We start from the raw sequence: 13,727 nt of genomic DNA, 5'->3' as shown, positions 1-13,727 counted from the left end.
TATATAGTACCAGTCTTGACTTTAAGGTATGAAATGATAGCTATTTCCTCTTTCTGAAATACTTTGAAACTTTATACTGACACTGGAGCATAACTGATGGTTATTGAGAACTATTATAACATTGGTTATTACCTACAAACTGTGTTTGTGGTGGAAAAATGGGCGTCATTTCAAATACTGTCAGTGCTAAGAATCAAATGAGGAAGGCGCTGAGTGGGTGGGCATGACCCATAATCTTTCCTGAATACAATTCTGTGTATCCAATATACACATAATATAATATAAATGATATAAATGCATATGATATAAATATATAAATAAATATATATAATATAAAACATATGAATATATAATATATGTATAATACTATAATATAATATGTAATAATAATAATAATATATAATATATAAATATAAGACCCCCATATAATGTGTCCAATCACCTTGTCATTGAATACAAGTCCTGTGATTGCCTTTGGCATCCCTTATGTTTTTGTCCACTGAGGATGAAAGGTGCGGTGGAGATTTTGTCTGTGTGACAATGGCTAGACTAAAGCCTGTTCTGGAATGTTATCCCATATTTAACCATATCGTGTCTGATAGAAAAGCAGATTACTGGGAAAGAGGACTGGGCTATGGCCACTTTAGATCAGACTTTCTCAAACATAGACCATGCACTATTCACTTCAGAATCACCTGAGAAGCTTCTTAAAATGCCAGTACTTCAGCCTTTTCTATGATGGACTCTGGGCATTCGATGCCCAGGGACTGAGAATCTACACTTGGAGCAAGCCCCTTAGCTAATTCGCATATTTTCTAATACTTGAGACTGAACTGATACTTGAGAGCCAGGAGTCAGGATTGATGCTTTTTTTTTTTTTCCCCAAGCAGTATTGACTAAGGTCACAGAGGGCTGGTTAGTGAAGCCCTAGTAGGTCATATGTTATCAGCTCACAGGTAATCAGGGGTTTTGCATTTGTCAGGTGTTGCAGGTAATAGAAGCCAACTTTGGCTACCTTAAGTAGAGAAGGAATTATTGGAAGGATATGGTGGTGTAAGAAACAACCTAAAAGGGTCAGGGTTGAAGAGGAGGGAACCAGGGCCTCTCTGGGCATATGTGTGTCAGGTGCTGATGCTCAGAGCTGGGTTGAGTCAGCTTCAAACTTTACTATGTTTACTCCTGATCTTGTGCTCATCCCTTACCTGGAGGGAAGAGCACCTCTAGGTTCACCCAACTGAGAAGAAAGTTTCCCAAGAGGCTGTTATCAGAAGTAAGGCAGAATGGATATCTACTCTGTCTGATTCTGATTTGTTATCAACATGATACACACATGATAACTCTTAAAGAAACTAGCTAAGAGTTTAATTGCATTCTAAGATTAACCTTAGGTTAAAAACTACTTTCAAATTTTCTTAATCCTCAGCCTGAATATGCCAATATTTGCTTTTGGTACATTCCACCAAGCCTCAGAGAGATGGAGGAAGGACCTGAGTTCTGGGCAAAACTTAATTTGGTAAGTAAGAAGTAAATTGAACTTTTCCTTTTGATGAAATAGATTCAATGCCCATTGTTTATTGATCCTATAAATAATTCTGTGCTTGCAAGAACCTCTTGAAGATCTAGAGATGTAGCTCCTAGTATATTAAAAACTGATGACATGATAAACGTTGTTTACATTTAACAAATTAGCATACTTGACACACAAATTCAAAATAATTGTGCTGCTTTTAAGATAGTTATAGAATTATTGGAAGTTCTGATTTGTTATCAACATGATACACACTGTTATCAACATGATATTCACACATGTTATCAACATGATATACACACATGTTATCAACATGATATTCACAGTGCACTTCAGAAAGTGGGATCTGGTAATGGGACACAAGCGTAAAGTTGTGTAATGAACGGCTTCTTTCAACTCCACTAGTGCACGTCTGTGACTGTGTGCATCACCTCACTTGGAGATAATGTAAAAAGTCTAAATCGGGTGCCTTTGTGAGTGTGAGACCTTCTGTTCTTTCCACCAACAAAGACCTGGCATCTTATATCCAAGGGGCTTATGTGATAAAAAAGAAAAGAGTTGCCAGCAATGGGTTTCAACTGATCATCAAACAAAATGTGCTTGAAAGTGTCTTCACACATAGCTGGTGGAGGAGAAGCCCCAGGCTCTAGGGACTTCTTGTGTTTCACCTGCACCTCTCCTTGCGTGGCCCTGCCAATTAAAATCCCACCTCTAACTCATATTTCCAAGAACTGTGAAGTCTTATGAGTCAGTACCGCTTGATCCCCCTCCCCTGCTGCGTGGACATAATGTATACTCAAGTGAGCCAGTGGGAGTTCCCTTGGGGATTCTGTGGCTGTGACATGTAGAGTGAGAGTTTACAACGGGTTGGTACCATCAAAGTCAGGTATCCTCCATCCCTTGCATCTCCCTCCTCAAGCACGGCTAGCTCCGCGACCCATGTTAGTAAATCTCTGACTTGCAAACCCCTCCCTACCCTCAATGAGAAAATCAATGATAGCTTTAACGGCTTTTATAAGTGATAGCCCTTCTACTTGCCCTTTAGAAGAAAAGGAAAATCTTCCCAGTCAGGCAAGCAACAAACATTGACTGAGTGCTCGCTATGCTGTGCACTAGAGATACAAACACCAAAAAGACTTGGCCCCTATCCTTAAGAAGCTCATATTTGTGGAGACAACTGAGTAAAGAAATAATCACAAGGTAACTAGTAGGTGCCTGGTTGGAGATAAACCCAGTTTGCAGTGACAGCAGAGAGAAAGGATATCTGCCCAATGTGTGACACTAGAGCTGAGTCTTAACAATAAGTAGATGCCAGTCAGGGGACAATTGTAAAGAAGTGGATTCCAGGAAGAATCATACAGCATGATGACCCAGAGGCTTAAGAGAAGAGGGTGTGATTCAAAGATCACAGGGGTGCAAAGGGGCAGTGGTAGGAGATGAGATGAGAACAACAGGCAGAGGGGAAGGTCATGGGGTCCTTGTCTTCCATGAGCTTGGAATTTGTGCCTAATTAGGATGAAGAGAAAAGACCATCACCTTTAAGCCATAGCCACCTATAACCTCACCTGCAGCATCTCCTTTTAGCCTCAGGTCATTTTCTGTTTATTCATGACTCATTAAGCCTCCTGCACTGGAACGTAATACATATCCAATATATAAATATTCTGCCTCTTGTCAAACCTGCAATCAGACAGCAGAGATGGGGAGAGATGGATGGTGTTATCTGTGCCTTTGCCTAGACAAGCCCTTCATTGCCCACTTCAGGCAATTACCGTAGTCTTGGAATTTGTCTTGCATTTTTGTCACTCAATGCAAATAGGAAAGTGCTCAAGAATACATTTCAGATGGTAAGTAACCCATAAAAAGAAACAAGAACTGGACAAAGTGAGAATTTAATGGTGAGGTTTCTAGGGACATTTTCCACTTTGATGGGATGTAACTGACATATTTTGGTGGAATGGGGGAATAACTGCTTAGAGTTGAGAGAGATACGGTTGCCATTTTTCTCACTTATCGATTGTTAAGGAAAGCAACAAGGAAGGTGATATTTGTGTTTTAAACGGACTCAGTACTGCTGCACAGACACGGACCAGGATAACTAAGTAGTCCCATTATGTCTGGGAACATTTTTGACTCACTCTTTGTTTAAAGAAATATTTACATTATTTATTCTCAGAAAATTCAAAAGTGAGGATGGATATATAAGATAAAATCACATAATTCAGCCTATAATACACTTTTAATGTTAACTGGAAATTAAATATGAATAGAGACATTTTCTTCTATTCCCAATATTTGCCAGCATTGATTCTCTTGTGGTTAATATCCATGAATCTCTATCCCTTAATTTTGGAAATGCTTTTCTGCCGTTTAGAACCATGCTTCCCTTGCCCAGACTAATATCGTACTATTTTAATTGTTACGGTTGCTTCTGATTAGTAAACATGTATGCTGCTGACAAATTGTCACGGGTTCTCAGATTCTTAGTTTTCTTTTATTCTCTCTCTTTGTGTGAGTGTGTGTGCGTGAATTTGGCAAGGAAGGGAGGCACAGATATCTATTGTTGATCTACATAGTTTTATGCTTACTGTAGTATGAGAATGCAAGTATGTGATTTATAACCTGAAGTGTACTTAAAGGACACTTGAAATTTATTTCGGGGTTTATCTTAGATGGAGAATCGCAGACAAATAAATAAACTGAATAAGGCTTTTCCCCTCCAGTTCAGACTAGTGTCAGCTTGAGCTGTCAGATTTCAGAATCAGTGGTGTGATAAGTTTTCCCTTTGGCAGCAGGAGGAGAGAGGGATTATTTGGTAATGAATCTAGAGTTTCAGAGTGTGTAAGTGTGTGCATGCATATGTGTGTGCTTGCAAATATGTGTGCACATGTGAGACTATTTGAAAGCACAGTCACTCTGCAGTCTAATAACACTGTGACAGTCACTCTGTGGCACTATACTCAATCACTGAATTCCAGCGACTTCTCTTTTTAAGATGGCCTCCATAAAATGCTCTTCTTTCTGATTCTTTCAGGCACTGTGGTATTCTAGGTCTTCATTAGTTCCCCACCCAGATTCTGCTTGCCTCTTTTCTGGTCTCTTCACCTCCTGCCATCTCCTTTTTCTGTTTATTTTCTGTACTCTCTTTACCTTCATACCTCTAGCTCTGCTTTATTGTGTCACTCTCTTGCTGGAAGCCTCTGAATGGCTTCCTATCCTTTAGAGTATCAGTTTTCAACCCTATAGACCCAATGACCACTGTTTATAATAAATATTGTTAATGTTCCCTTTAGTCTCCTAAAATAAAACCAATAGAAAATATGACCTACTTACACATAATTTTGTAAAAGGCAATAGGAGGCCTTACATGTAATATGAAGGAGAAATAATCTTTATAATAAAGATACGTATTTCATTACATAAGTGCTTGGGCATGACAGTATTAGCAGACATGAGGAAGGGATAAGATTCTCTCACATACTCTTAGAACCACAGTGAATGTAAGCCATATACAGATGTAGATTGTCATAAGTAGGTGATGTTGCTGATGCAAATGACAGCAACGGTGTGGTGTTAGTGATATAATTTTCAAAAATGGTGCACAACTCTCGGTAAAGCATCGAAGAAAACATTTTTCCCTTGATTTACATGATAGTAGAAAACTTAGTGTTTATTAAAAATGGGCACAGAATACTTTGCATTTATATGTAAAACAGAGTTAGGTTCTGGGCTTGAATAATTCTAATTAGCTTCTCATCTCATGCATTTCCAGTAGGACATTTGAAAGTTGTGTAAGACGAGAGACAGTTCTTCATTGCTCAGCACTACTCTTCACATTCCGGAGCGTCTAGCTTCTCTGGTCCCCCCACTAAACACCAATAGCAACCCTCAAACATTGTGAAAGCCAAAACCACCTGCACAAATTCCCAAAATATTCCCTAGAGGTGTAGTACCATTCCTTGAGAATGAGGGGTCCACAGGATAAAATCTAGTCCATTCTGCTCGGCATCTGAAGGCCTCCATGTCCCATCCTCAGGTATTAAAGAGCAAGAAATTTAAAAGACCCTAAATATTCAACTATAGAGAATTGGCTAAATTTTAGTACATAATTTATGTGCAAATTTCTAGTGTATAGACAATTAAAATTCTGTTCCAAAATAACATATTCATAATTTATTAATTGGAAAAAAGAGTTATAAAACAGCCACTATGGTAGGATACCAGTTTGAAAAATTATGTTTATATAGATATTTATATACATATAAAATATTATATATGTGGTTAGATAAGGGGCAGACGGTAGGCACCAAAATATTTTAAAGATAGAGTTATAGGTGATTTTTCCTTTCTGTTGTATTCCTCTGCAATTTCTTAATTTTCCACAATTAATGTATATTGCTTTTGTGAAAATAATAATAACTATAATAATAAACCAAAGTATCAAGTAATTGACTTAATGAAGCCATAGGCTTCCTTGAATGCTTATCTAGACAAAGGCTATCCAGGTTTTGACCACAATCTCCCAACAGTTAAAAAAAATTGAAAAAAATAATTGAGCATTCACCCCAATATGTGTTTATTGTTTTTAAAATATCTACGTGTTACTTTTTAAATATAGTATGTACATTCAAAAAATATACAAAGTAAGTTTCCTTAAGGATGCATTTTAATTTTAATTATTAAGAAATGTTCTAATCTTTTCTTCTTATACCACAGGGGATTGTCTTGTTTGGAGATCATGATTATACTATATTCAATCAATTAGTTCGCAAACTGTTTTCTCACATGCTTTGCTCCCAGACGTAGTGCTATATAATTTGTCTTACTTCCCATTGCTGTCTTTCTCTCTCCTTACTAAATACCCACATTCTCGCACTGATTTTAAGTTCGGAGGCATTGCCGCTGGTGATTTACTATGAGATCTTCCACAGGCCTCTTGGGGCTCCCTGAAGCTTCCAGCATCATGGTAGGGTTATTCTTTGCTCTCTAACGTGACTGCCCCAATAAGTTTATGTGTGGTTGTTTCTCCTGAAGCCTCATCCCAGTGATCAGATAGAGAGGGCAAGGGAGTTGGGGACAGACTGCGGAGGTAAACCGGGAAGTGAAAGATCCAGAGAATGTAACTGATAATTCCATTAGTTTGCTTTGTCTCGTCGTTACTCAGTGTTCTGATGCAGAAGATTTCTTCTTTTGTCAACGTTTCATAAATCTACATTATGCCACCAAAATTTACATTCTTGAAAGTAATTAACAAGTTGTCTTTTTGTACTCAGGCATGGTCACTTCAACTTTTTTTCTATTTGCTGAGCTACAGATTTGTGAGTAATATTAGTCATTTATAATAGGCTCCTTTCTCCTCAACAGTAGGAGAGGAATAAATCTTTTAGAACCTACTTGATGGGTTTGTTGTTTTATTGCTTATTTGGTGACATAACTTGATATGATATTCCAGATATCTTTAGAGGGAATTTAGTATTCTCCCTGGCAGGCTTCTGATTAACAGCACTTGAAGATGAGACTGTATAATCTAGTAGGGTGGTGGGCTCTGTGGAAGCCTCATATAGAATATAACTAAATAGGCCACTTCGGGGGACTGCGGGCAGGGCTATGGGGCCCCTTCCTGTGCTCCATTTATGTCCTATGTGTGTGTTCACACATGTGTGTAAGGGTTCATACACGTTTTGAGAGCTTCTGTATATTTTTGAGGATTCTGATTCTAATTTTCTTTCAATCGCCGTCTGTGATATTGGTATGTCAAATCACTCATTTCTGGATTGTGAGCTAAAAACACTCATTTCTTTAAAGATGCAATAGAATTTTTTTATATCTTCAAAGATGAGGTACTTTTCTAACCCTGTGATATAGAATTTGTAATATATTTTTTGAAAATCATGTTGCCTAGTGGATTTCCCTCGTTTTAAAGCTGCACTTTATTTACAATTTATATTTAAGGAAACTTTAACGTATAAATGCCGTTTTAAATAAACTATTTCTGAATGTGACTTGAGAGCCCCCCCTTGTTATGATAGTGGCTGGGATGTAGATTTTCAAAAATGCTTGACTAATGAATTTCCTATGTCTTGTAGATACTGTGTTCTCTTTTGCAAATTATTAAGACCTGAGATAAAAATGTTTTTTCTTTAAGTGTTCTTTCAGATAGGGATGTTATTATGTACAATATGTCAGACATTCCACTAATTGTAATCAGTTTTGTTCTTGTGTTAGTCTGCAATTAAGGGTCAAGGAGCCACTTATGTATGTCCCATGTAAGTATGGCCTTCTTCAGAAATCAGCTGGGGAAGTCCCTTCTGCTGAAGGACATGGAAACTCTGAATGTTTTATGGTTTTTATGCTCATCTCTCTTCCCCAGTTGTTTAGTCATAATCTTTCTAAAGAACAATATTCTAGTGGATTTATAAAATTTCAACCAGCGAAAGTTTCCAACAACATTTTTGTTGGATATGCAAAGACAATGGGGAAGTTCACAATGGGTTTTCCACTGTATTTAACAGCACCTTTCAACACATAGAATAAATATTTTAAATTGTTGTTGCCATTAGTTTATGTATTTACTTATTTACTTCTATTGCTTTTTGGTCTTTAAACATTATTTTCAGACTCATTGAGAGGAATTGTCATGGAAAGTAACTTGAACTTCCCAGGAAAGCAGACAAGTACAGATGTCCTCGTTAAAAAATCATTTTTTCTTTCCTTTATTTTTCTCTCCTAAGTTTAACAGGCTCCCCTCTGTTGTTTCTGTTGGGCTTTTCTAATGTACTGTGAAAGAAGTTCTGAGCTTGGCTTATCTGTTGAAAATTAAAATTGAGCAAAATGAAGCTGGGTGTCTCTGCAGGCTGAGGCTGAGCTCACGGACCTGAGGTCAGGTTCTTAAAGAGGAATTTCCATGCGTGTGGCGTCCCGCAGCCCACGCACACCAGTAAACACTTGTTCATTTGTGACTGGCTGATCCACTGGGCACCCGGGTTAGCAGTGATGGAAAATGAGGCTAAAGAGAGTTAAAGCTGCATTTCACAAATATCTTCGTGTCCCTTGAATTTGCCATTCAGTACACATGCATGAGTATATTTTGCTATACGCCGGGAGCACAGCTCGTGTTGTCTATAACATTCTCATATGAACCAAGTTGGTCACTTGAATCTGCCCGTTTCTTTAGTCTCTGCTCAAATCTTAAGGCCCATCTGACATTACTTCGAATTTCCAAATATATCAGAGTGAGCATTGAGGAAAGGCAAATTTAATTAATCTTTATGGAACACTTACCACTGTGTCCTGAGTATAATTTTATGTAGTTTACCCGTTCAAGCGTTACAAACTCAAATACCTATAGAAGCTAGACAAGTAGCATAAATGAGGGCAGTAGACTGGGCATAATTAACAGGGAGTGGTGGGGACTGTGGTGAACTGGAGAGCACTGGCCCCAGTAAAGGGAGCAGCCTTGACACAGCTCCTAATGATGACTGCCATGCGGGAATGCAGGTCCGGGTTGCCAGGTCTTGTTTTTTAAGGGATGTTAGATGTACAGGTACTTATGTGAATGGTCCTTTACTTTTAATGTTTTAAATGTTGGCAAATGGTTTAAAAATTTATAACATGCATACATCAGTGGAATCTGACCTTCAGGCTTGTAGCTTGCAGCTCTTAAGTTCATCAGTCCTCTATTACCTGTTTCTGTGCATGCGTCACTGAAAGCTCTTTGAGATAAGGGTGTGTCCCTTCTTTGTCTTTATTCCTCCAAGGCAGCTCATCTGATGGTCGGTCCCCAGCACACCATCAACTTTGAGGGATGTCGGAGTTCTGTGTCGTCTACCAGAAAGAGAAAACTCACTGTCACATGCTGTCAGACTTGCAAACAGGGGGTTTTAGGAACTGTAATCCTGTGGCAAATGCGGCAGCACACTTAGGATATAGGGGTGTATTCTGTTCTTGTGTTTTCTCCTTTCCCCGCCGCGAGAACTAGACAGGGCCTCTGGGCTCCATGCCTCTCTTGAGGCTTGTGTAGCCTTCAAGACATCTGTCTTCCTAGATTTTCTGAAAACATCAGCTGTCCAGTGATGAGGTGGTAGAAGAAAGCAAGTGGTTTGGAGGCAGAGAGGCAGGTACGGGGGAGAGAGGAACTGAAAAATAGGTGCTGGAGACAAGAATTCCACAGACAGGGATGCCTCCCAGCTTCCCTTCTTGAGTGCCTTAAGGAAGTGTCTTGGGGTGTGTGTGCATGTGTGCGTGTGTGTATATGTGTGTGTTCCAGATGTTGGAATGTCTGCCCATTCCTAACAGGTGAGGACACAGCATAGACAGAGCATATCAAGGGATCATGTTGGTTCAGACCATAGCATTTCATGTATTGGACCAATGACCTAAACGTTAGCACTGGCTAAGCCCTCCATAACCTCTGCAGGGCCCTTTGGGGCTATGGGAGCCATAATAATGGCTGAGATTGACTTTTAACCTAGCCAGGCTGTTTGAGGTTGGATTTAATTTTATTTAAAGAGTCTCAAGTACTGTGACATTTCTTGCACACCTGAGTTTATGGAGCAAAATTCGTACCCACAACACAACCATTAAGGAAACTGCTCTGGACTTGATGCAATATTTATTGTTGCAAAACAAAGAATGGACCCTGTGCTGAAAGAAAAGACTTTTTTTTTTTGCGTGTTATCTTTGAAGTCCCTTTGCCAGTACCAAACCTGCCCCCTGGTGGCACTTTTGCTCATTTTTCTTTTCCTAGCTGGAAAGTGACACAGTAAATGCTGACTGAATAAATGCTGTCATAAAAGGTCGCAGAATTATATCATCACTGGTGTCAGGGCTACCAGATTCCACCAGACTAAGGAAGGCTCACCTGAGTAAGAAATTCTCAAAGGCTCAAATTGTTCCTTGTCTTCACTTCAAGTGTGTTTCTTTCTCTTTCTTCGTCTATACTCCAGAGGAAGGCCTGTTCCTCTTCTCCACAGCGGTCTCTTCTGCATTTCCTTTTGAGTGTCCTGCCTGGAACTTCATCCTGCCCACAGCCTCACCACTTTCTCCCTCTCCTTCCAGTCCCTCCCAACCTCTTCTCCCCTTTTATCTCTGTCTCTCTTTCTCACATTTTCATTCTTTTTTTTCCTCTCTCTAATATATTGCTCCCCTCAATTGATAAACACATCTGCCAGGCTCTGACAACCTTAAAGGAAATAATTTCATGATTTTCTCTTAATATTGCTTCCCCTCAAGCTAGTTTTGTCTCTTTTTCTCTCCCTTTGAACTAAACTTCTGAAAAGAAAAACTTAATATGTTTTTCATATTAAACAGTTAATAGTCTGGATCATGGTTTATAAAACCATTCTCATAATTTCGGGTGTTCATATTGTTTCCAATATTTCACCACTGTAAACAAAAATGGCTGAACATCTTCCTGCTCACATCCCCCTTACTTTTCTTATTTCTATAGGGTAGTGTGCTTAGTATGTAATTGCTCATTATGAAAATCAATGTGGTTCTGAGCCTGACTCTGGGTCTATATTGCAATACTGATGTTTAAGAAGGTTGTATCCACTTACACTGCCACCAGTGAGGAATGAGTACGCAGCTTTCACTCCACCTGTGGCAACGTTGGATGTTGCCAGTTTGGGGGGAAATGTTATTTAGAAAAGTGAAAAACCCTATCTCAAGTCTGCTTTACTTTATTGTATTAATTGTTGGTGGGCTGAACAATTCTCTGTTTTTTTCTTTACTGATTGTCTTTCTCTGTGTATTCATTGTTTTTTTTCATATTTTACATATTTATATTTTGAGGTCTTATGTTTTCCTTATACATTTGGATGAGGATATATATATAGTTTGTGTTTTAAAGCTCTCTGTCACATGGAATGCAAATATTGCCCTCAGTATAATGTCCTTTTTATTTTAGTCTTGCTGTTTTTTTCATTGTACAGAAGTTTTAAATTTTTTATGTATTCAAATCTGTCAGTCTTTTCCTTCATGATTTATTCTACTGCTTCAAAGCTGAAGTTACTGTTCTTTCACAAATCTGATAAATATTCTATTCCATCTCCTGCTGGTTTTTCTGTCATTCAATTTTTTGTATTTAACTCCTTAATCCATGTGGAGGTTACTTTTGCATACAGTGTAATATATGGATCTAATCTGATCTTTTCCCAAATTATTATCCAGTTATTCCAATTTGATTTATTGAATAATTCTTCCTAACACTTTTTATTATGGGAAGCTTGTGTTATCATGCGTTACATTTTAAAAAAACACTTTATTCTATTTCTGGATTTTCCAATCTGTTCTATTGATCTGTGTTTCTGTTTTTGTGCCAGGAACAAAGGGTTTTAAATGGTATTGCTTTATAATGGGTTCTCAAAGCTGTTAAAACTCTCCTCTTCTGGTTCTTTTTTAAAACAACATTCTTTAATATTATATTTTAAATTTTTTCATATGTATTTCAGAACTTTTAATGAAAACGACATCTTGTTAGGATTTTTATTGGAGTTTATATCACTGGAGCTGGAGTTAGTACCTGTGTTGCTCATTGGCTGTGTAACCACAGACAAATTACTTAAACTTCTCTGCCTCCTTTTTTTCATCAATAACATGAAAATAACAAAAAGTACCTACCTTATAGGGTTTTAATAGGAATCGAATGGCATAATCCATGTAGTGTCTGGCACAGAGTAAATGTTCATTAAACATTAGTTTTCATTATTATTAATCCTATTACCTCATGTTTGAAGGACTACATGAGCCTCAAATGTCTTCTTCATGCCTTTTTGTTTGTCCCCCTCCAAGTTACCTTACACACTCTAACAATAATAAACCTTCTAAAATACCACCCTGATCATGCTACTCCTCCATGCTTCCCTTTGTCCCAAAGGAAGGAGTCCATAATCCTTCAGGGACTGCAGTGATGCGATTGAACTCAACCTTCTTGCTTTATGTCCTGTTAATCCTCTTCACGTCTCCTGCACTCTAGCCAACTGAGCCACCTGCTCCTGTCTTTACTTGGGAAGCCAGCATACCACTGTCATTAAGCATTGGCTTGCCAGTCAGAAAAACTCGGGTTCAAATCCTGGCTTCATTATTTCTTTGTGGTGTGCCTTTTGGCAAAGTACATTACCATGCCATGCCTCAGTTTCCTCGTTCAGTAAAATCACAGTAACGTGATATGTTATGGATTTGCAGGGATTAAATGAGATAGTACGTGTAATCCATTTTATGCAGTGCTAAGTAGGACTGGCTACATAAATTGCAGAGCCCAATGCAAAGTAAAAGTGTGGGGTCCCTTTTTCAGAAATTATCAACAATTTCAAGATGGCAACAGCAGAACATTAAACCAAGCATGGGGCCCTTCTACGCACAGGGTTGCACACTCTTGAAGCCGGCCCTGGTACTGTACTGGTGTTTAATAATACGGGTGATTGTTAGTATTCTTACTTCTTTGCATTTTTTCTCACATTGCTACTATCACATGGTAGATGCACAATAAATGTTTGCTGAATGAATGAAACAATGAATAAAGACATGAATTCACGTGTTACCCTTTTGGGTGACTGACTTACATGCTTACAGTGGTTTCCTAGAGATGTGGTGGTTCTTACTTCTTTGCTCATGAACTCATGTATGATTTGAATATGTGCATATATACATATATTTATACATGCACACACACATAGAGAGATTTTTCATGAAAGTCAGGAAGTAGAAAGTATGTTGAATAAGAAACAGTTTATAAGCTTATAAAAATATATTTGTTTAATTTCCAATTTCTGATTTTGGAGGTCAGTTTATTGAACTATAGAACTCTGATATGCTTTTGTATTTTTCATCAATCACATGAAAACTTCGAATATAGCCTTCCAAAGAAACTTATGTTGAAGTTCCGGGTAGAAAAGGAGGCTATTTTAAATGTACGTCCTCATTCCTCTCCTTACCTAGATTACTGCTGCAAACTGGCTCCAACAAGTCCACCTGCTTCTAGCGTTGCCTTTACTCCAAGCCTCTCTACACTGCTAGGGGCCGCGTAGAAAGAGCCATGGGTCATTTTGTTCCGCTGTTTAAAGACCTTCCCACTACCTTCTCTATAAAATCCAAGTTTCTAAGCAGGGCAGTCAAGGCCTTTGGCGACATGGGCTTTGGCTCCTCCTACAGCCACACTTCTCAGTGTCCAGGCCACATGAGCTTCTTTCAGATCCCCAAG

General features: G+C 38.5%; 1 protein-coding gene across 1 annotated transcript in view; it reads left to right on the top strand.

Moving 5' to 3' along the window:
* GADL1 (glutamate decarboxylase like 1) overlaps positions 1–13,727 on the top strand; it is a 154,265-nt gene that overhangs the window by 103,484 nt on the left and 37,054 nt on the right. The window contains exon 14 of the mRNA XM_058567403.1: positions 1,424–1,513. Coding sequence (XP_058423386.1) covers positions 1,424–1,513 — 90 coding nt within the window. The remainder of the gene's footprint in view (positions 1–1,423; positions 1,514–13,727) is intronic.

The sequence above is a fragment of the Diceros bicornis genome, chromosome 2 (genome assembly GCF_020826845.1).
Source record: "Diceros bicornis minor isolate mBicDic1 chromosome 2, mDicBic1.mat.cur, whole genome shotgun sequence".
In the NCBI taxonomy this organism is placed as follows: domain Eukaryota; kingdom Metazoa; phylum Chordata; class Mammalia; order Perissodactyla; family Rhinocerotidae; genus Diceros; species Diceros bicornis.
The sequence above is the reverse complement of the archived record's forward strand: the minus strand, read 5'-3'. Positions and strand labels throughout refer to the sequence as shown.